Source organism: Psittacula echo (assembly GCF_963264785.1).
Source record: "Psittacula echo genome assembly, chromosome: 6".
NCBI classification, from domain to species: Eukaryota; Metazoa; Chordata; class Aves; order Psittaciformes; family Psittacidae; genus Psittacula; species Psittacula echo.
In genome coordinates, this window is record NC_137743.1 from 572,173 (window position 1) to 593,255 (window position 21,083).

Below are 21,083 nucleotides of genomic sequence, written 5' to 3' on the forward strand. Positions count from 1 at the left end.
GAGCTGTTTGCTGCGGGGCACTCAGTGCACAGAGCACCCTGGCCCGCAGAGCTGGAGATGGGCAGCGCGATGCCCAGGTAAACACCGGCTGCACAGATGCCTTCCACAACGTGCAGAGCACATTCCTCACCGCACACTGCAGCCTTTTACACTTGGGTTTGGAAAACAGGAAGCTTATTGACTTCTTTGCAGAGGTGGCCAAAGCCGGACCTGGGAGACTGATGTCCTGCTTCAGCCCTGCACTGCAGCCTGTGTGCCTTACACCACAGCTCACTGGGTACCAGCTGTGGGAAACGGCTCTGACTCTGTGCCCTCACTGAGACTCAGCAGAGAGGGTTTGGTGTTGGACTCTTCTTGTTAAACTCTGCTGTTGTTAAACAGAAAAGGAAAGCTCTGACCTCTGCTGCTGACATGCAGAAGACCACAACATGAACCAGTATGAACCAGGAAAACACGAGCTTGGATGGCTGCCTGCCTGCTCACCCTCTAACTGGACAAGAGCTCAGCACAGTGTTTGCTGCAGCAGAGGAAGAACAATCAGGAACCTGCACAATGACCCTGGCAGCCCAAAGGCAACACTCGACATGCAGGTGACCTGTCACCCAGCAGGGACAACTCGGAGCTGCTTTCTCCAGCATCAGGAAGAGCAGATTACCACACACTAATCATAGAATCATAGAATAGTTAGGGTTGGAAAGGACCTCAAGATCATCCAGTTCCAACCCCCCGCCATGGGCAGGGACACCCCACACTAAACCATGCCACCCAAGGCCTCATCCAACCTGGCCTTGAACACCGCCAAGGATGGAGCATTCACAACCTCCCTGGGCAACCCATTCCAGTGCCTCACCACCCTCTCAGTAAAGAATTTCTTCCTCAGATCCAATCTAAACTTCCCCTGTTTCAGTTTTAACCCATTACCCCTTGTCCTGTCACTACAGTCCCTGATGAAGAGTCCCTCCCCAGTATCCTTGTAGGCCCCCTTCAGATACTGCTTTTAGACTGAGGGAATCCAAGGCAAAACTAATGCAAACCCCCAAAATTAACTGAGACAGTTTCAAAAGCTTGTCCAAGCCCCAGAAATTAACTGATAAGAGTTTCAAAAGCTTGTCCATAGCTCACTTCAGTCTGTCGTCCACTCATGCTCTAAAGCTGGTACCAAACCTGCAGGCTGTTTTCTGATTTTTAAAGCCTGCTAACCATCTCCGGTCATGTGTAAGGATGAAAATCCTTCCTATCCACCACCACATGCTCAAGGGGCCTTAAATGACACTCACTGACCTGGTGCGAACACAAGTGAGTTCAGAACATCAATTCACTCTCCAATTGGAGCCACGAGAGCGAGCTGAGGCTCCAGCCTGTGGTTCCAGGTGACTGAAAGCACACACTGGGACACACCATCCAAGGTACCTGGTGACAGTTTGTTCATGTACCTGACAACACCCGTTCCCTCAGCTCTGCAGGGGATGACACGAAGCAGCTTTAACACATGCAATGACAGCCACATAGTTCCATGTTGCACATCTTCCAAGGTTTAATAGACACAAAAGTGAGTCCATGGTACTTAAGACACTACAATGATTTCATTCTATTGCATGTCCTGCTCCAATTACACTTCTTGGAGTACAGTATTGAGGAAAGGTTTGGTAGCTTTAAAATGAACGAGTGTGTGAAATCTGTAAGTAAAATAAGCAGCAGCAGCAATAATCTGGGGGTTTATCAAGAATAGCTAACTTTGACATAATAAATACATTCCGGGTTGTGGGTTTTGCTGTTCTCCCAGTTCACTGCTGTGTGACTGGTCAAATCCTCATGCTAGGGTGAGACATTCTCCAGACCTTCCCGCCAGCCTCGCACCAGAAGAGCCTCCTGCTGGTGCCCGTCCCCGTCCCCGGTGGAAAGCAGCGTGACAGGGAATGTGCCGCGTTCTCCTGCCGCGCGCACGGACCCTCCGGCCTCTCCTGGCTCCTCGCAGGCTGGTGGCCCTCTGGAGAACAGCTGGGCTCTGTCTTCTGATACCCTGAAGAAAGCGAGAGGGAGAGGTTAGGGAGCGCAGGGCCGGTGGCAGCGGCCGGGCTCATGCCTGGTTGTCCTCTACACACAGCTGGGAACGCTCTGGCTCCCGGCTGGCAGCACCAGCAGCACTCACAGCTTCAGGACAAGCTTTGTCAAGGGAACAAACCCGGAGCAAGAGTGGGAATTTTCTCCAAGACAGCCTCGATATGGAGCTCAGTGACGGTAATGAATCCTCAGTCTCTGCCTTGAAGACCAAGCCCCGTTCGGGGTGGGTTACCGCAGGTTAATCTGCCACGCGGCCCTGCACAACACACCACGTGAAGAACATCTGCCTCTGCTTTTCTAACACTACCTACGAAATAGGATTATTCTCCCCTTGAGAACAAACTGCACAGAAGCTGCTCCAAGTACCTGCAATGGCTGAAGACATCTATTGCTGCTGTGGTGCCCGGATCAGGGGAGGCTTTAGAACAGTGTTCAGTGCCTAAAGGAGCTACAAGAAACCTGGAGAGGAGCTTTGGACAAGGGCCTGTAAGGACAGGCCAAGAGGAATGGCTTTAACCTGCTGGAGGGGAGACTGAGATGAACTCTTAGGCAGAGTTCTTAAGCAAAGAACTTCTTGCTAATTTCTCATCTAAATCAGTTTGAGCCAGTTCAAAAGCCTCTCCAGTCCTAACCCATGTCCCTGCCAAACCAGCCACAGGACACGCAGGCTCAAACCCATGTTCCTGACAAACAGGATTACTGCTATGAAGCAAAAGATCAAAGACCTTTAAAAACCCCTCACTTACAAATACAGAGCACAATAAAAGCCAAGAACACAGCAGCAGACACAGGAAGACGATCACATTCCCAGCGCTGCTGAAACCGCAGCAGCAGCTCTGCTGCAGGCATGGAACCAAAGCAACACTGATCTGCCCACTCAGCATCCAGAAGGATCTGCAGTATCACCATACAGCTGAGGCCTAAAGAGCTGGTCCAGTGCACCGCAAATGCCCTAACCCCTACATTCCAGAGGAGGACTGCAACCAGGTATCATGCACTTGAACCATCCCGCTCCTAGGAATCTGGGATAACTCCCAACAAGGCTCTATTACCTAGAGTGGATGAAGTATAAATTTATACTTGATCTTGCAGAAGAATCTATTCACTTGCCTTCCGATGGATGGTGAGGTTTTCAAGAGCACACAACAGACTCGCAACTTATTACCTGGCACCTACCAAAACCTCAGTGAGGTCCATGGGCAGAACGGCCCTCCCATGGTTTTTGCAGAAAGCTGACCCTTTAGAGACAGGTTACAGCTTGCGAATGTTTGGTCTAACCAGGAAAAGGTGCATTTCCCTGCTGAGGAGCAGCAAGCCCTCAGGCAGGTTTTATTCTTCATGATTGTCACACTTGGAGGAAGGAAGCATCACAAGAGCACGATGCCAAATCACCCCCCAGTGAAGGCTTCTGCCTGCGCCAGGGCAGATGCTGTCCTTCCTGAGCAGAGGGAAGGGATGGGGATCTGGGAGAGGAATGTGGCTGAACCATGGCTGCCCACGGAGATGACCTGGGGACAAAGATCAGGGATTCTCTTCCCTGGGAGCAGAAAGTTGGTGCTAATGGCAAAAACCCACACTGCTTTAGAACAGTGGATGTGCCACATCCCACAGTGTCAAACCTCCTTCCCTCCTCCTCTGTGCCTGTAGATGGATGGGTGCATGTCCTAGACACACAGTGCTCTGCAACCCCAGAGGCCACCCCTGCAAGAGCTCAGGGTCTGTTCTAAACAACCAGGAGCAGAACCAGGAGTTTCCAGCATGCACCCAGGAGAAGCAACACAGAGATGGCCGCTCCGGCATTCCCACCTCACTGCTGGAAAACCTGGGGGATTTGTTAAATAAACCTGCAAAAGCTGCTGCTCCATGTTGGAGATCAAACACAACACTGCTGCAGCATCGATACATGAGCGAGTAATCAACACGTAACAGGCCAACCGACTCAGGACAATGGCATGATCCAGCAGCCCATGGGCTGAGCTGGATGTCAGAAGGAAAGCCAAGGAAGCTCTGAAGCCAAGTGCTTATTCATCCTAAAACCCCAAAGTTTTGGATCAAATAAAGCCATTCACAAATTCTGATTTAACAGCTGCAGCAGAGTGCAGAAAACTGATTTATCTGCTGAGATTACTGCCGCATCCCTGGCAGTGTTCAAGGCCAGGTTGGACACACGGGCTTGGAGCAAGCTGCTCTAGTGGAAGGGGTCCCTGCCCGTGGCAGGGGTTGGAACTGGATGATCACAAACCAGTCTGGGATTACAGCATCCCAAGCATGCTGGTGCATGGGGACCCTGCTCGCTCCAGCTCTGCCCTGCTCAGGGGACTCGTGCCTGGACACTTTAGGACAAGGCACAGGACATACTCAGCACCTCTCCATGGCATAGGTTGCACCCCAGGCCTGGGCCTTTTGCCCTCATGAGCGCAGCACTGAGGGGGTTCTCGCGTGTGCGGGTGATCCAGGGCTGTACCATCACCAGCAGCACTCACAGACCAGCTCCAGGTGAAGACCAGCAGACACGCTGGAGTCAGGGATGCACCTCCTGCACATGGCTCCTCTGGAAAGCTGGAGTGCTGGGGCACGGAGCCCTCTGCCACCACAGCCCTGTGAGCACACCAAGCCCTAGTTACCCTGCATGTCCTGGCAGGTTGGGAAGTGACAGCCCCATGAAGCCTCATTTCCTCCACCCAAGCAGCTTACCTTGAGGGGTATTTTCTGCTCATACAGCCATTAACAGCACTGCCAATCACTCTTCCTCCAGACATCTGCCCTCGGGAAGGGCAGTGAGGCAGCCCCAGGGCAAGCTCAGGGGGAGCAAGCCCTGCAGAGGAGAGATGGGGCCAGGGCACCCTGAGGAGCTCTGACAGGCACCAGCCTGGCCCCCACAGGGCTCTGTTCCTGCAGACAGGGCTCAGCAGCAGGCAAGGGGAGAGGCAGAGGCTGCTGCTGGCAGCAGTCTGGGGAAACCTGTCCCTCCTTCCTGTGCTGTCCTCCTGCGGGAGGAGGGCCGGGACCCCATCCCTGACCCATTGATGCAGTGCTGGAACCACCTCCAACCCCCCAGGCATCAGGACTTCAGCCAGGCTTCAGCTGCGTTCTTCTGTGTTCCACTCCATCACCTGAGCACCTCTGTGAAAATCCCGCATCAGGTTCGAGGGGTTTCTGCTTTCTGCATGGAAGAAGGCTCAGGGTATTGGGTGAGAAAACACAGAGCAAGTCATCATTCATGAGGAAGTCAAGCCAGTAATCCTGCTACAGCCCATTCCTTGTGCTGCAGAGAGCATACAGGAAACATGCTTTATAAAGAAAACAATTCTGTCTGATCCTGCAATAGCACGAACCTCACACAGGTTCAACAGGAACTGCCCTGGCAGTTAAAAGCAGTAACTCCTGCAGAAATTAATCAACTCGTTGGAAAAAAGCCTTCATTAAAACACTGCCCAGCTACTCCCTTACAGAGACATGATCCCCAGAGATGGTTACACAGGTACTGCAGGCAGCTGATGGAGTTCATGTGGGAAGGCTCAGGGAAGCATTTGAGACCCTCCCGCTCAGGCCAGGGGAGTCACATTTACTCACGCAGATGGAGGAGCCACAGGTGGACCTTTGCTCCATGCTGCATCCATAGGGACAGGAGCACAAAGAGCCTCCTGCTGCCCATGGGCACCAGGACCAGCCTGGCAGCCCTAGCACAGGAAAGAGACACAGCCATGACACAAGGGACAGGGTCAGGATCCCACCTTCCTCCTGATCCAGGGCACAGATGGCACCAGGAGAAGCAAGAGAGCACCCCAAAACTGATCGGAGAGCTGGAGATTTGGGGTGTGGGGACTGCACTCCAGAAAGTCACAGTATTAAGCCCCATCTCCATCATCACTGCTGGACATGACATTGCAGAATCCCAGACTGGTTTGTGTTGGAAGGGACCTTAAAGCCCATCCAGCTCCAACCCCTGCCACGGGCAGGGACACCTTCCACTAGAGCAGCTTGCTCCAAGCCCCTGTGTCCAACCTGGCCTTGAACACTGCTAGGGATTGGGCAGCCACAGCTTCTCTGGGCACCCTGTGCCAGCGCCTCAGCACCCTCACAGGGAAGAGCTTCTGCCTAAGAGCTCATCTCAGTCTCCCCTCTGGCAGGTTAAAGCCATTCCCCTTGGCCTGTCCCTACAGGCCCTTGTCCAAAGCCTCTCTCCAGCTTTCTTGAGCCCCTTTAGGCACTGGAGCTGCTCTAAGGTCTCCCCTTAAGAAGCCTTCTCCAGGCTGTTTAACTGCAACAGAATTAGGACAAACTTTAGAGCCTGACCCACGGACAAGAGGACTCCCAGAGCAACTTCACCAGCCCCTGCCCAAGGTCCCTCCCTGCCAAACTTCCGTGCTCAGTGAGCACAGGTGGGTTGTAGCTGTAGTGTAACCACCTCCATTTGAGTTGAAAACCCAAACAAGTAAATAAATACAATCCTGGGAAAGCTGGGAACTCCATTTTAATATTCCTTTCTAAAGCTCTGAAGAAACAAGTTTCCAGGCTCTTTGTCCATTGCTCTCTCCTCCTCATGGAAGCAGTCAGTGCTGCGGATGGGGCTGCTCTGCAGGGCCTGGCCCCTGCACGCTCCTCTGTAAGCAGCCCAAGATCCAGCACAGCCCCTGCTCCTGCCCAGATCCAATAGGCACCAAGCAGGCTGGTGGCACCATGGAGGGACAGGCACCCCCTGGCTGCCCATGGGCACAGCACAGCCTGTGGTCCCTCCAGCTCCTCATGGGCTCAGACACCCTGTCCAGAACCCAGCCTCCAGGGGAGCTGCTAAGCCCTGCGGCTGATGCACATCTCCTTGGGCAGCTGCAGCTCACATAACCAGAGCCCATTCCTGGGCATCCGCACAGCCCCTCTGCAGTCAGAAATAGCAGTGGATGGCCCATGGCACCGGGCCTGGAATGGGTCTGGGACAGGGAGCGGAGGCACAGAGGGGCAGCAGATGCCAGAGGCAGGAGCAGCACCACAGCACAGACCCGTGTGTCTCCAAACGCAGCCACAGCAGTCACAAGCCAAAGGGACGAGGGCTTTTGGGAACAGGCAGAGCAGTGGGACGTCAGCAGAGGCACAGCTCAGACACCCTGCGCCGGGGCACCCAAGCACGCAGTGCAGGCTATTTCAGACTTGTTCTCCTGCTTTGCATTAGTATGCAGAGACGCTGACTCCCAGCGTTTGGAGGAAGACTGAGAAGCAGTAATTAAGTTGGATGCTTGATGTGAGTTGACTGAACCATCCAGAAACCAGGCCAAGAAACATCTCAAGCATCCATCTTCAGGCTGAAACACTCCACGTGAGCAGGAAGGTGTTTTTACAACCTGAGCTACCACAGCAAACACCACTGTGTGAAGCCAGACACCATTTATGCCCCTGGTAGAGCAGAAGAGAAGAGGCAAAGGGAAAAAGCACAGGGATTTATGTTGCTTCATAAACTGCTGGCAAGCAGCACTGGCTACATGCACATACAGAGCCCTGAACAACTTTGGAGGTGAAGTCATAACGTGGCATTCCAAATTTTACGTTAGAGCTTACTAGATATAGCAAGTATGCAATAGGCTTTGGTTTTACTGTACATAGTAGGTTTTGGTGATGAAAGGCTAAAGAAACTGATACTGAGGCTCTACTAAGCTAAGAGCAGCAAAATCAAAACCTTCCAATGGTTCCATTACAGGTTACAGTACCACAGCTTGGGGATAGAAGGGATTAAGAAAGCGAGGAGGAATAAAGGATCTTCCAGGCTGCAAAAGCAAATGCATGCACAGATTGCAGGCTTGATTCATGCAGAGGTGTGCATGAGAATCCACAAGCAGATTTGCCAGGAGGTTTTAGTGTGTGACAGGGCTGTGGACAGGGAGATCTGGTGAGGAGCCATTCAGGGAGCACAGTCAGAGACCCAGCCTTGCAGTGCTGCAGGGTTTGCTCAGCCTGCTGAGTGCCCCATCCCTGCTGGACCAGGATCCTCACCAGTGCACAGCACTGGCAGCGTGCGGCTCTCAGCATCACACATGAGCACAGGCTACAAGCAGCAGCAGAGGATGCTCAGTGGCATTCTGGTTCTGGCACTGCTCTAACCAGGAGTCAGCCTGAGTTCCAGGCCGCTGGTCTGCCTGCTGCTCCTGCAGAGGCCTTGTTTTACCCATCAGTGACAGGGCCTTAATAAAGTATTTTCTGTGCAAAAAACTGTAAGGACAAAATATTAAACCCATAACATGATCACACCAGCTCCAGCTGCTTCCACTCGTGTGCATCCACAAATTACCTGGATTGTTTGTATGTTTTTCTAGTAACTGCGCTCTTGGTCTGGCTCTGTGCTAACAGTAACAAGCCCTGGTGCTGCCAGCAAAGGCACAGCACCATGGATTTTACAGCAGCAATGTGCAATATTACCAGGCTGATGCCTGCTCTGAGAAACCACGTTAACAGGTACAAGGCTGGACAAGCAGCCCAAGTGTCACGGTGCTCCTGGGACCTGAGAATTGCAAGCCTTAGTGAAAACTGAACCTGTATCCTCCAGGAAAGAACAGATGATGAGCAACTGAAGGGAACATTTCAGTTCTACTTAGGGAAATTCAAGGAAAGCGATGAAATTCAATCCTCTTGAATGGAGAGAATTAGGTACAGGGCAGGTCTCTGAAATAATGAGTTGATGTGTAAGTGATGTACCAGAACACTGGACACCCTGCTCTCACTGAGAGCCCATGTACATGTGGCACATGCAGCACAGAAGTTGTTTTGTTCTGCTGCTCTAGTTTTGAGCAACTGCAGTTGTTCCTCCAGCTACCACATCACCTCCAGACTGGTGGCAGCTTCCCTCAGACACTTGTAAAGCCGAACATCACCTGTGGAAAGCCAGCTGAAGGAGGCCACTGCAATGGTGACGTGTTAAATGTCCTTATATACTCGTATGGACAGCAGAGGTTCGGCTGAAGAGTACGGAGGGAAGGAAGGGTCTGGTCTAGTGCAGGCCATCCCATCAGTTACTTCTTGTCATTTTCAACATGTTCTTCTTTCCCCCAGTTTATAGACCTGCTTCACCCCTTCTCTGTACCTATAGCTCAGATACCCACTGTGCCTGCACTAACCCAGGTCTACTCCTTTTTGAGGCCCTGCCCTACAGCCTTCCACCCTCCATCTCATGCCCAGATCTCACCATCAGCACCACATCTGCACCGGTCCTACTGGTAAGAACAGGCAATGTTTTCCTTAAGCTAACGTGTGACCGGGCAAACATCCTCCCATTTCAACTTAGGGTCTGGACTCTGGGCTCCTCTTGGCCACACACTTTCCTACTCCACACGGACTGATTGGCATGGCCAATCTGACTGCTGAGCACGAGCTGCTGCTCCCCCCTGCCCCTTGCCCTCTGCAGAGGCCACCAGATGTGGCACACCAGCCCAGCAGAGCGCAGGACAGCAGAGCCATCAGTAACAGCGACAGCGTCCTCTCTGCTTCCCAAACTGCACGTACACACAGCCAAGACAGCTCAGGAGAAGGATAAGGCTCTGCTGCTCCTTTAAATAGAGCACTGTCTGTAAAGGAGCGATAGATTTTGACCATGATTCTCCCACTGGCAAGGACAGCACATTCTGGGCATCAGGTTTATTTATACTCCAGATCTAGCTAATAGGAATTTGGGTGCAATCCAAACGCTCTTGATATAATGAAGTCTTTACCCAGAGTTAAGCTGCATTCGAAGGGCCAAGATTAAGGATGAATCTTAAATGCTGCTGCCGCAGTTACATTTTTACTCGCTCGAATGTCCAGCTTTCCAGACACCTTGAGCACGTAGAATGAATATACCACACTTACATCCAGACTTGCTGAGTTGGAGCAGTAACTCAAGCAAGGCAAGTCCTTCATTACACTCAAGCAAGTGGTGAAGTTCCATGACAGAGAGTACAAAAAAAAGTCCTTTTTCCCTCCAAGATTACAAGAGTACTGACCATCACAGTCTCACTGCTTAGATAAAGAACAGCCTACAACAGGAGCAGTGCTGGCTTGGGTACACACAGCCCTTCAAACATGAAAAAGAGCAGAAAGATTTGGGGGACAACATAATGAACCTCCTGTATAAAACAACAGCTCTGAGAACAAGACTCCTCCTAATGATTAGTTACAGTTTTCAGAAAGGAGTTAATCCCTCCCCTTTTTTAGCAGTATCACAGATAAAGTCTTGTCCAGATAGTGATGGCTGGAAGGTTGTGAAATGCTTCCAGATCCGATTCGAGCTGCTGGATTTCCCGCATGGACTTCACCAAGAGCACTGCAGTAGAGGCAGCATCGCCTGGAGCTCCAGATGTGTTTCTATTCCCACTCACACCACATCCTGTGTGTCTAGGTACCAAGTTTTCACCCTGGGCAAAGTTTTGACTGTTTGATGAGGGAGTCCCATCCCCCTCCATGCTTGCAGCAAACGTGGAGGCATTTACAAAGAAACAGCTCCCACATCTGCCTTCCTTAAACAAAGAGGTGAAGCCCAAATGGATTTAATTTGATGACCCAGGCTGCTTCCCAGCAACACACCAACACTTCAGGCACAAAACCTCAAGTGCTGGGAGGAATACTGAGTAACGGTTCCCCAGTCAAGGCTGGGTTCTGGTATGATCATTCTGGAGAGCCATAAAATGCCTTCATAAGAAATCCGTATCATAGACTCACAGCCATTGCTTGTGTTGGACGGGACCTTAAAACTCATCCAGTTCCAAACCCCTGCCACGGGCAGGGACACCTTCCACTAGAGCAGCTTGCTCCAAGCCCCTGTGTCCAACCTGGCCTTGAACACTGCCAGGGATGGGGCAGCCACAGCTTCTCTGGGCACCTCAGCACCCTCACAGGGAAGAACTTCTGCCTTAGATCCAGCCTGAACTTCCCCTGTTTCAGTTTAAACCCATTACCTCTTGTCCTGTCACTACATATGGTCATATTGGAGGGTCAGAGAAACTGCAGTGGAGCAAAGGGCCTCCAAGGGCCTCAACTGCTATGGGTAGTTGCTGGGCACCAGTACCTAGGGATGATAAACATATCTCAGCTCCAAGAAGAGCTTTAGTTCTTTGAACCAAAAGCTATTTCCCAAAAATTTGAAGTCCGGCAGCTCTTTGCCCTCCAGGCACACAGGATTAGTTCTGACCCATACAAAACACCCTCAATACCTGTAAATACATCCAGCTGTAAATGGCACTGATACATCACTACAGCTCTACTAGCATTTTGATGCTTGCTTCCTCATGTGTCCACTTCTTTGTACACTCTCTGGATTCCAACTCCCAAGGTCCCCTCAAAGGTTTTGAACTAAAGCTTCTTACCCTCTCTGAAATCACCAGCACCAACCAACAGCTGGGCATTTAATAACTGTCAACCTCAGGATTTATGGAAAAGTGAATGCAAACAAACAGTGCAATGTAGATTAAAACACACGAGGAGGTTTTCCATGGGGAGCATTAGCTCCGAAGCACTCACCTGATGCTGGAGGCAAAGTTATGTCTCAAACTGTGTTAAGAGATCTCTGATTTCTGGAGTCAGATGCTCCACTGCCTTGGCAGCCTCTGTGATAGCTTTCCGATACATCCCTTTCTTCTTGCGGTTAAATCTCAGTTTGAAAAACTCCGAGAAAGGAGAGAGTTTTGAGACAGACAAGAACGAAGTCGTTGGAGAACCAAACCAGGACACTTTAGCTTCTCGCCACGAGGGCTCCCCGTTCTCCTTCTGGCTGAGGTTTATGTCAAGAACACGCGCTGGCCACCACGGAAACCCATGAATCTTACCCCAAACTATATCCCCCACTGCAACAGTTCTTCCGTCCTCTGTGACGCACGTGGACACACTCTGGGTGTGCAGCCGGACCGTCAGCGGCGGCACAATTTTACGCTCATCTTTTGAAGATGAGGAGACGGATGCATCATCCCCAGGCAGAAAGTCACACATCTCTGGCGATGTTACCTCTGAACTGGAAGACTTGGACTCATCCAGACTGTCATTACTACACACTGATAAGCTAGAAGAGTCTGCTTTTCTTTTACGATAATTCATAAGGAAAGCCAAGTTATCGTGTCCATCTTTACCTTGGGGAAACCTTTTAAAGTCCTCGTCTTCACCTGAACTCCCTGAAGACACCTCAGCTAAACTTCTGTCTGTGGACTCGTCGTTATAGAAGGGGCCGGGGTTGGACTCCCTGCTGTTCTGAAGGACACTGATTTCATCAATAAGTTCTGCCTTGTAGATTGAAACACTCTGACCGTCATTGATGCGATGGGGCTTGAGCCGGATCTTTGGGGGTGGGACATCCGCACTGGAATGCACTGGCCGTGTGAGCTTCAGCTTTGGAATGGAAGCAAGCTGGCTGCCTGCTGACTTGTCCAGGAAACATTTGGTTTCTCGACACCGTTCGGAGTCCCTGGTCTCCTCTTGGTCCTCCCCTCCGTTCTGCACCATCCGCTCTGCACAAAAGGGTTTCACTGAGCCGTGCACCCGGGAAGGGATTTTGACAACCTCGCCCTTCCCCTGTGGAGTGCTGTAGGATATTTTGATGACGGGCGTTCGATGCACTAGCTCCCCAGAGAACTTGTCATCCTCTCTCTTCTCCCTTTTGTTCCTTTTCTCCATGTAGTCAGCATCGCCGTGCTTCTTCTGCTCCTTGTCCTGGATGCTCAGCTTCCTCCTGGTTTTGACGTTCTGCCTGCTGGCGCTAGCGTCCTCCGGGTTCAAGGTGTTCTTGCACTTCTCGCACAGGACCTGCCGCGGCCTCAGCCTGATGGTGCTCATGATGAGCCTGCCCGGGTCCCTGTTCCGCGACAGCCGCCGCCTCGTCCTCTTGATGGTGCGCGGCGGCGGCTGCGGGACCCACTGGTGGTATGTGTGCCGCAGCCACAGCGGCCGCGGGAACGGGGCACCCTCGAAGTACGGGGGGTACGGCGGGAGGCTGGGGGGGGGCAGCAGTGGCGGCACTTGCTCATCACCAGCTCCGGGGGGAGGCTTCTCTGCAGCGGGCAGTGGCTCCGTCACCCCCGGCACAGCAGCTCCAGCAGCAACCCCATTAGTGCAGGTGTCCACAGGAGGGTCCTCGGGCTTGGGGAAAGAGGATGGGAGGCAGAACAAGCCAGACCTGGAATGGGTGCGAAGCACAGGGAGGGAAAGAGACACAGAGTCAGGTGTTTGAAAGGTGCACCTGGGAACACCGTGGGCAGCAAACATGCTGCTGTCAAACCAACCAATCAACCCTCCCACAGCTACAGCACACTGAGAACACACATTTCATAGAATCCCAGCCCGGTGTGGGTTGGAAGGGACCTTAAAGCTCACCCAGCTCTAACCCCTGCCACGGGCAGGGACACCTTCCACTGGAGCAGCTTGCTCCAAGCCCCTGTGTCCAACCTGGCCTTGAACACTGCCAGGGATGGGGCAGCCACAGCTTCTCTGGGCACCCTGGGCCAGCGCCTCAGCACCCTCACAGGGAAGAGCTTCTGCCTAAGAGCTCATCTCAGTCTCCCCTCTGGCAGGTTAAAGCCATTCCCCTTGGCCTGTCTGTGCTATTTCTCTTGACTTCTAAGACAAGGCAGCAGATTCTGCCGCTGATAAACTCCCAGCATTTCAAATTGAGGAAAGGGTTCTACTCTCCTGCAGAAGTGTGGAGATCAAAATCTCTGCTTCCATGGACACTCTGCGCAAAGTTCTGCTCTAAGAAGTCTATTTGATCAGTGGGCTGGTGAAGCAGGAGGAGCACTGTGATGCAGATCACGCAAACCTTCTGGAAGCTATGAAACTGCCTTCCCTGACTGTGCCTGCACAGCTGATTTCCCAGCTTCTCATCTGAAACCCGACCATCTCAGCTCGGGTGGGTAACCTGCACTTCGGAGCCACAGGCTCAGCAGTCCACAGCACTGCTCCTCTGCCCCAGCCTCGCCACATAGCACTTGGTTTGTTAACATAAGGGATACACGCTGCTGCCTCAGAACAGCAGGACTAAGGATGAGGTGCTACTGTTCAACACCAAGGCTCATCACAGCCTGGCCAGGCCTGGGTACAGTGTCTTGCACAGACATTGCTGACAGCAAACCCCCTGAAACTCACAACTGTGACTCGTGTCTCTGGGGTTCTGCACCAGAATTTACTCCCTTGGCCTGACACCAGACATTGTGCTCACACAGCACTTGGACAAATATTTGCCCTGAAACACTGACTCAGGACAGCAGTGCTTGGCTGCCCAGAGCACACGGCCAGGGAGGTATCTCAGCATTTTTAGTAACAAAAACCACTGTATGGGTGAGCCACCAAGAAGCCACAGAGGTGGGGAACAGGCACAGACCGAACACTCATTTCAATTTAGGATACTTCATTCCCACTGCCCTCCTCACAGGACATCATTTTCTTTCCAACCCTTAGGAAGGGCCTTTCCTCCAGCAAGGAAGGGGTTTCTTGGTGCTGTTACAGAGAGGATTCTGGCAGACATTTAAGCAGAAGGGAGCTGAAGGAGCTGAAGGCTTCCCCTCACTCACACATCCCCTCAGCAAGAGAAGCACAAAGTCACTGCTGCAGGTTTGCTGATGGAGAGGAAGAGGATGGAGAGAAGCCTCCTCCCTCCACACCAGCACCCAGCTCTGCCTCAGGCTGCACTGCTTTCTTGTGGGAAGGACCCTAAAAATCACAGCATCCCAGACTGAGGTTTGTGTTGGAAGGGACCTTAAAGCTCACCCAGCTCCAACCCCTGCCACGGGCAGGGACACCTTCCACTGGAGCAGCTTGCTCCAACCCCTGTGTCCAACCTGGCCAGGCACAGGCAAGGAGGTGCCTCCACCCCAGCAACATCCATCCAAGACCAGACACAAAACAGAGCAGGGCTTTTTAAGCAGATCACAGGAGAATGGGGATCATGGATCCCACTCACTATGGTTCTGATCACCAGCTTCAACCTCCTTTTCTCAGTCGAACACAGACTGCATCTCTCTCACCTGATCTCCATGAAGACACCCACCAAGTTTAAAAATAGATCTGCACAAACCAAGCAAGCAGGAATGAGCCTGATGCTGGTACCAAGTCACGGCCCTTCTCTGAAATAAAATCCACCACAGTTACCCATGCTCTGCAAAGCCCTGCACCATCATTCAGAGAGCAAGAGTGCAGGACCTGCTGCTCAGGTGCCAAGGCAGTTGAACTGGGAAGCTCCAAGTTTGAGTGGAGAGGATTAAACTGCTGAAACCACAGAATTTGGAACAAAACTGTTTTGTTTCAAGAGGGTTTTTTAAATAGAGACAACCAAGAGTGTATGTGTCTTTCAAACGACAATCAATGAAGCAAGCACAGTTTGTACAGCCAGAGATGTCAGCATCATTCATGAAACAACTGAAAGTGGTGTCATTCCTGAAGCTCTGGCTATGAATTCTGGTTACTTTATGGATTTGGTCACACCAGGATTCACTTTCGGCAGCAGCAGCTTCCTCAGAACCAAGCAGTGGCTCTGTCCTGGAGGACCATGGCTGCGCAGGGACAAGGATCTCCACAAATCCTGCTCATCACGTTGGAGCAGCAGGACTGCTCACACTGGTGGCCCAGCACTGCATCCTGCATCCACCAGGAGATTGCCATGGCACAGGGTGCTGGGATGGTGGGACATGCAGCTGGGTGTGTTGACCACGCAGCCAAATCCTACCCGCTGTGGCTTGGGATCCCCCCACAGCGGCAGCTCACAGCTCCCTCCTCACTGCCTCAAGACCCCCAGCAGCACCCAGCACCACTGCAGCCACGCTGCCTGCACTGGGCGCTCCTACAGGTACAGCCAGGGCAGGCAGGTTAAGCTACACCCCTGCAGCTCCTGCAGCAGCTCCTGCTCCAGCCAGCACACCAGGAATTTGTGCCAGGTACCACATGGGTGCCCCAGCACACCACACACGGCCACGGGTTACCTGGTGTGCTGGGGTGTTGATGGGTGCACATGGGTGATGGACACGTGCTGCCAGGGAGTCTCTACCTCTTTTCCTTCCTACTGGAAGTGCCTCCGAAGGCTAGGAAAGCAGTTTTACTGAGCAATCATCCCATTCCCAGTCTGCCTACCTACCAGGCCACTTCTGCGCAGAAGTAAGGAATTCTGCCCTCTCTCCCGCCTCCCCATCAGCCCGTGTGCACCCTGGCCCTGTTCTCAGGCGCAGCGGAAGAACAACAGCTCCAGGGAGGTTACCAACAGATACTTCTTCTCTTGTCCCCGCAGCACCCACAGCACTCTGTGAACAAGCACCACCACCCACAGCTGCTTTTGGTTCCTCTGTCCCTCCTCACTACCTGCTCCTGGTAGGGATGCTCTAAAAGGCTCCTGAGCAGCAGCTGTGCTCCCCCAGCCCAGCCTGCAGCTGCCCCCACTGCAGGCACAGCTCCTGGTAAGAGGATTGAGCTCCCGAGCCTTCCCACCCCCTGCAGAGCATGAAATGCTTCAGCTGACACCCACCACCTCCAGGAGCAGCACAGGGAGAAGCATCAGCTCCACATCACCTCCAGGAGCAGCACAACATCAGCTCCACATCACCTCCAGGAGCAGCACAACATCGGCTCCACATCACCTCCAGGAGCAGCACAACATCAGCTCCACATCACCTCCAGGAGCAGCACAACATCGGCTCCACATCACCTCCAGGAGCAGCACAACATCAGCTCCACATCACCTCCAGGAGCAGCACAACATCGGCTTCAGCAGCCTCCCTGCACCCCCCAGATATTTCTGCACACATCTGGATGCAGTTCATGCGTTTCTTCCACTTACTGTCACTATCGATTGTGCAGATCTAAACCCATCTACCTAAGATGAAGGTGCCCAAGCTAGCGGATCAGGGGCACTGCTGCATGTGCGGGTATGATGAGGAGCAGGAAATACTGTGGGATGAGATTTCACCCTCTTTGTACACCCCTTTCTGGGGCAGCCATAGCCAAATGGACCAAGTTACCTCACTCCCAGCTCTGCCAGAAACAGAAGACACCATTCTCTGGTTTGTACTCATGCATAGTTAAAAACTAACTTATTTTAAGTTAATTTGCAACAAAATTACCACATGTTGTTACCAAAACCACTGTAACAGCAGTCAAAATGCATTTACATCTCCTGGTGAGCAGGAGTGCTGTGCAGCTCTGTAGGCACAGAAGAAGGCTGCAGGCAGCAGGAGCAGGGTGACAGAATCATAGCATGAGACAGATTGGAAAAGCCCTGCAAGCTCATCCAGTCCAACCATTCCCAGCACTGCCAAGGCCACCACTAACCCATGGCACTGAGGCCTCGTCTCCACGGTGTGTGAACACTTGCAGGGACGGTGACTGCAGCCCTGCCCTGGGCAGCCTGTTCCAATGCCTGAGCACCCTCTGGGGCAGGAATTGTTCCTCAGCTCCACCTAACCTGCCCTGGTGCAGCTTGAGGCCATTTCCTCTTGTCCCATCCCTTGTTCCTTGGGAGCAGAGCCCACCCCCCCTTGCTCCATCCTCCTCTCAGGCACTTGTAGGGAGCGATCAGGTCCCCCTTGAGCCTTCTCTTCTCCAGACTGAACCCCCCAGCTCCCTCAGCCATTCCCCATCACACTAGGGCTCCAGGCCCTGCACCAGCTCCATTGCCCTTCTCTGGCCCCGCTCCAGCACCTCAATGTCTCTCTTGTAGTGAGCGGCCCAGAGCTGAACACAGGATTCCAGGTGCGGCCTCACCAGTGCCCAGTGCAGGGGCATAATCCCTGCCCTGGCCCTGCTGCTGCACTGGTGCTGATACAGGCCAGGATGCTGTTGAATTCTTGGCTGCCTGGGCACAGGCTGCTCATGTGCATCCAGCCAACACCCCCAGGTCCTTTCCCACCAGGCAGCTTTCCAGTCCCTCTGCCCTGAGCCTGCGTAATGGTAAAACCAGCTTAAAACACAGAATAAAGACAGAGAGACACCATACAGCCCCCCACTGCCCTCTCTCCTCGGGTTCTCCCCTCTTTGTGGACTGGTAAAACAACACACTCTGGTTGCTCCTCTCCTGCCAGTCACACACAGCCCCAGCTCTCCAGTGGGCCAGCACTACCACAAGGCAGTGACTGCTGCCTGGCAGGTACAGGCAGAGCACATGGCAACCTCCGCATAGGGCACAGGCCATTGAGGGTCACAGCTCCATCAGCAGGACAATAGGGAGGAGTAGGAAAAACATCTCTGCCAAACCTCTGTTCTGAACTAGTTTTGGGGCCTTCAAAGTTCAGCACCAAGCTGACAAATTCCTACTGCCTTTGGGACACAGCTTGACCTTTACACAACAACCACAAGCAGACAGACTCCTGCATCCTGCTGCTCATGGGATGAGATTCCTTCTTCCCTCCACATTCCAAATGCGGGGCTGCAGCAGGGGAGAAGGTGGCTTTCAGCCCTCTCCTCATGCTCACCCAGACTCACTCTGTCCACAGTAGCTAGACCTCACCTCACACACAACGCTGCCTGTTGACAGCCACAAGCAGAGGCCACAGCTCTGCAGCCACATGTTGGCCACCACGTGTCACAGGCTCACGGGTGGGATTGTGGCCCCAGCAATCGCTCTGCAGAACACCCAGAGAGGGGAGAGGCTCCCCCAGTGCTGCAAGAGGCTTCTGGAAGCAGAGCTCTCCCCTTCCCAGGGTTCTGGAGAGCGGGATGTGCTGAGGAGAGAATTAAAACATAGCCCTGAAGAGCCTGTCCCATGGTGGCACCCTGAGTAAAGGCTGCTCCCCTGTCCCTCTGCAGTGCTGCTGTACTGACGGGCTATGGAACACCACACAAAGGTGTCAGCTGCTGTTAAGGTGACAAAAGGGAGCAGCATCAATCCCATCCCTGTGTGACCTTGGGGCTCACCTCTGCCACAGACGAATCTGACCAGTACAGACCACAGTTACTGGGGCAGGAGGGAGGCGATGGGGCAGCTCTCCTGTCCCTGAGCCAAACCACATCAACACCTCCTCGTTCTGCCCTCCCTGACCCACTACATGTCCATGGGGAGGATGCTGCTGCAGCATCCCCACCACGGGGCCAGGCAGCCTCCAGCTGCAGGTGCCCTGGTTGATGGGATGACAGCAGAACAAGAACCAAACCTCAGACACAATCCCACCGTCCCAACATGGCAGCCACGGGCCATCTCCTGTCCCAGCAGAGACCAGTAATCCAGGGGTCCAGAAGCATCTTAAAGCCTGAGAGGAAATACCCATTGGGTCATTCCTGGGATCCGCAGTGGGAAGAAAGAAGGAAAAAGAAATCATGGAGAAAGGTTAGGGAGGAAAAAGATCAGGTATGAGGAGTGCACGCTGGCAGCAGGGAGCAACACAACTGGAATGTTGGAAGGCAGAAGCAGCTGGAACCGGCCAAGGCAATGCCTCGTGCCACTGCGGTGGCTGGAACTGGACACCAGGCTGGGTTTAGAGGCTCTAACGGAGCTTGCTGCCTGAGCGCTGCTGAGGATCTGGCTCCAGTTTTCGGAGGGAGGCACGTGAAGCTAAACAAGCCCTGTAAATCAGGCTGGGAAGCCTTGCTTCGTGCTGCTGCTGAGGGGAAGCACGGAGCCACGCTGGAGGGACCCTCATCAGCACCGACCCGGCAATGCGGCCCCCGAGCAGACAGGAACCAACCCCTGAGCCTCAGCACGGCCCAGACTGGAGCCCCCGGTCCAGGTGTTAGTCCTGGGGTGGCTGCACCTACCAGCGAGGTGCGTTAGAGGTCGGGGCGTTCTGAGATGAAGCGTTCACGTGTGGGTGCTCCCCGTGCTTCTGAAGGACGGGCCCTCCCGGGGGACCTCGGCACCGGCCACGGCACAGGCCCGGGGCTGTTGCAATCGCTGCAGGACGGGAAACCGGGGCAAGAGACCTCCCAGACCCCCGGGAACCACGGTCACGGCACCGGCGCAGTGACCTGGGCGGCAGTGCCGGCCCCAGCGCGGTGACCAGGCCGCAGGGACCCTGGGACGGACCCGCAGGGCCGCTCAGGGCGTCGGAGACGGCGAGGCCAGCGCGGGCCGGGCCGCAGCCTCCTCCCAAGGGCGCGGGGCCGCCGCGGCACAAGGTCGGCGGGTGCCCGCAGAGAGGGGACAGGGAGGCCGCGGGCCCTGGCCCGGGCGGGCAGCGGGGGCACGGACACAGTCACCCGGCCCCTGCCGGCCCAGCGGCCATGCGGGGCTCCAGGCTCGCAGCTCCCCGGCCCCGCCGGCTGCGGGACAGCCGCGGTAGCCGCACCGGCCCCGCTCACCCCGGGGCGCTTTGTTCCCGCCTGGGCGCACAAAGGGCGAGGCGCGGGGCCCCCGCTCCGGTCCGGTCCGCCCCGGTGCCGCCACGCTCCCGCCGCCCCCCCGCTCCCGGTGCGTACTTCTTGGTGCAGTCGATGAGGACGCCGGTGAAGCGGCGCTCACCAAGGCTCAGCGTCACCACCAGGGTGTCGTTCACCACCTGCTCCACCACCACCGGCACGCTCGTTCCTGCCCGCGGCACCTCGGCCATGCCGCCGCCGCCGCCGCCGCTGCCCCCCCCGCCGCGGGGTCCGCCGGGGCCGCGCCGCGCCGCACGATGACCTCACAGAGCGCCCCGCCGCCACCGCCGTGCGTGCGTGACGTCAGGGCACCGCCCCCGCGCGCCGCGGGCAGCCCCGTGCCCCCCGCGCCGCCGGGCGGGACGGCGCGCACGTGTGCGGGACGGGCGGGGCTAAACCGTGTCGTCAGTGCGCCCCCTGGCGGCCGCGCCGCATGCCTGCACCGGCCTGACGGGAGGGGCGGTGCCAGAGGGGGCGGAGCAAACAGACCACGCCCCCTTCCCCGGACCCGTCGTGTGGCGCGCGGAGCGCGCGGGTCCCGGTGGGGGGAGCCTCGCACAGAGCGGCCTCCGTGCACCGGGATCGGGAGCAGTCCATGGAACCGACCGGACCTAAAAGCTGCTCCAGCTCCAACCCCTGCCACGGGCAGGGACACCTTCCACTGGAGCAGCTTGCTCCAAGCCCCTGTGTCCAACCTGGCCTTGAACACTGCCAGCGATGGGGCAGAGAGAGCTGTGCAGCCCCTGCAGACTATT

General features: G+C 54.6%; 1 protein-coding gene across 2 annotated transcripts; it reads right to left on the reverse strand.

The window, feature by feature from the left end:
* Positions 1–1,655: 1,655 nt before the first annotated feature.
* On the reverse strand, positions 1,656–20,602 carry PWWP2B (PWWP domain containing 2B). Of its 2 annotated transcripts, none has more exons than XM_080621641.1 (3): positions 20,389–20,602; positions 11,536–13,177; positions 1,656–2,020 (listed from the first exon to the last, which is right to left on the reverse strand). In XM_080621641.1, the coding sequence occupies exons 1-2, from the start codon at positions 20,517–20,519 to the stop codon at positions 11,554–11,556; spliced, it is 1,755 nt and encodes a 584-aa protein (XP_080477767.1). In that variant the 5' UTR covers positions 20,520–20,602; the 3' UTR covers positions 1,656–2,020; positions 11,536–11,553. The 2 variants fall into 2 exon arrangements, with proteins under 2 accessions (XP_080477767.1, XP_080477768.1); XM_080621642.1 differs by lacking the exon at positions 1,656–2,020 and adding an exon at positions 4,370–5,224.
* Between the last annotated feature and the right edge of the window lie 481 nt (positions 20,603–21,083).

Coding starts and splice junctions, on each gene's coding strand:
- PWWP2B (XM_080621641.1), bottom strand. CDS start 20,519: ATGGCCGAGGTGCCGCGGGCAGGAACGAGCGTGCCGGTGGTGGTGGAG. Junction 13,178..20,388: donor CTCATCGACTGCACCAAGAA/GTACGCACCGGG, acceptor CACCCATTCCAG/GTCTGGCTTGTTCTGCCTCC.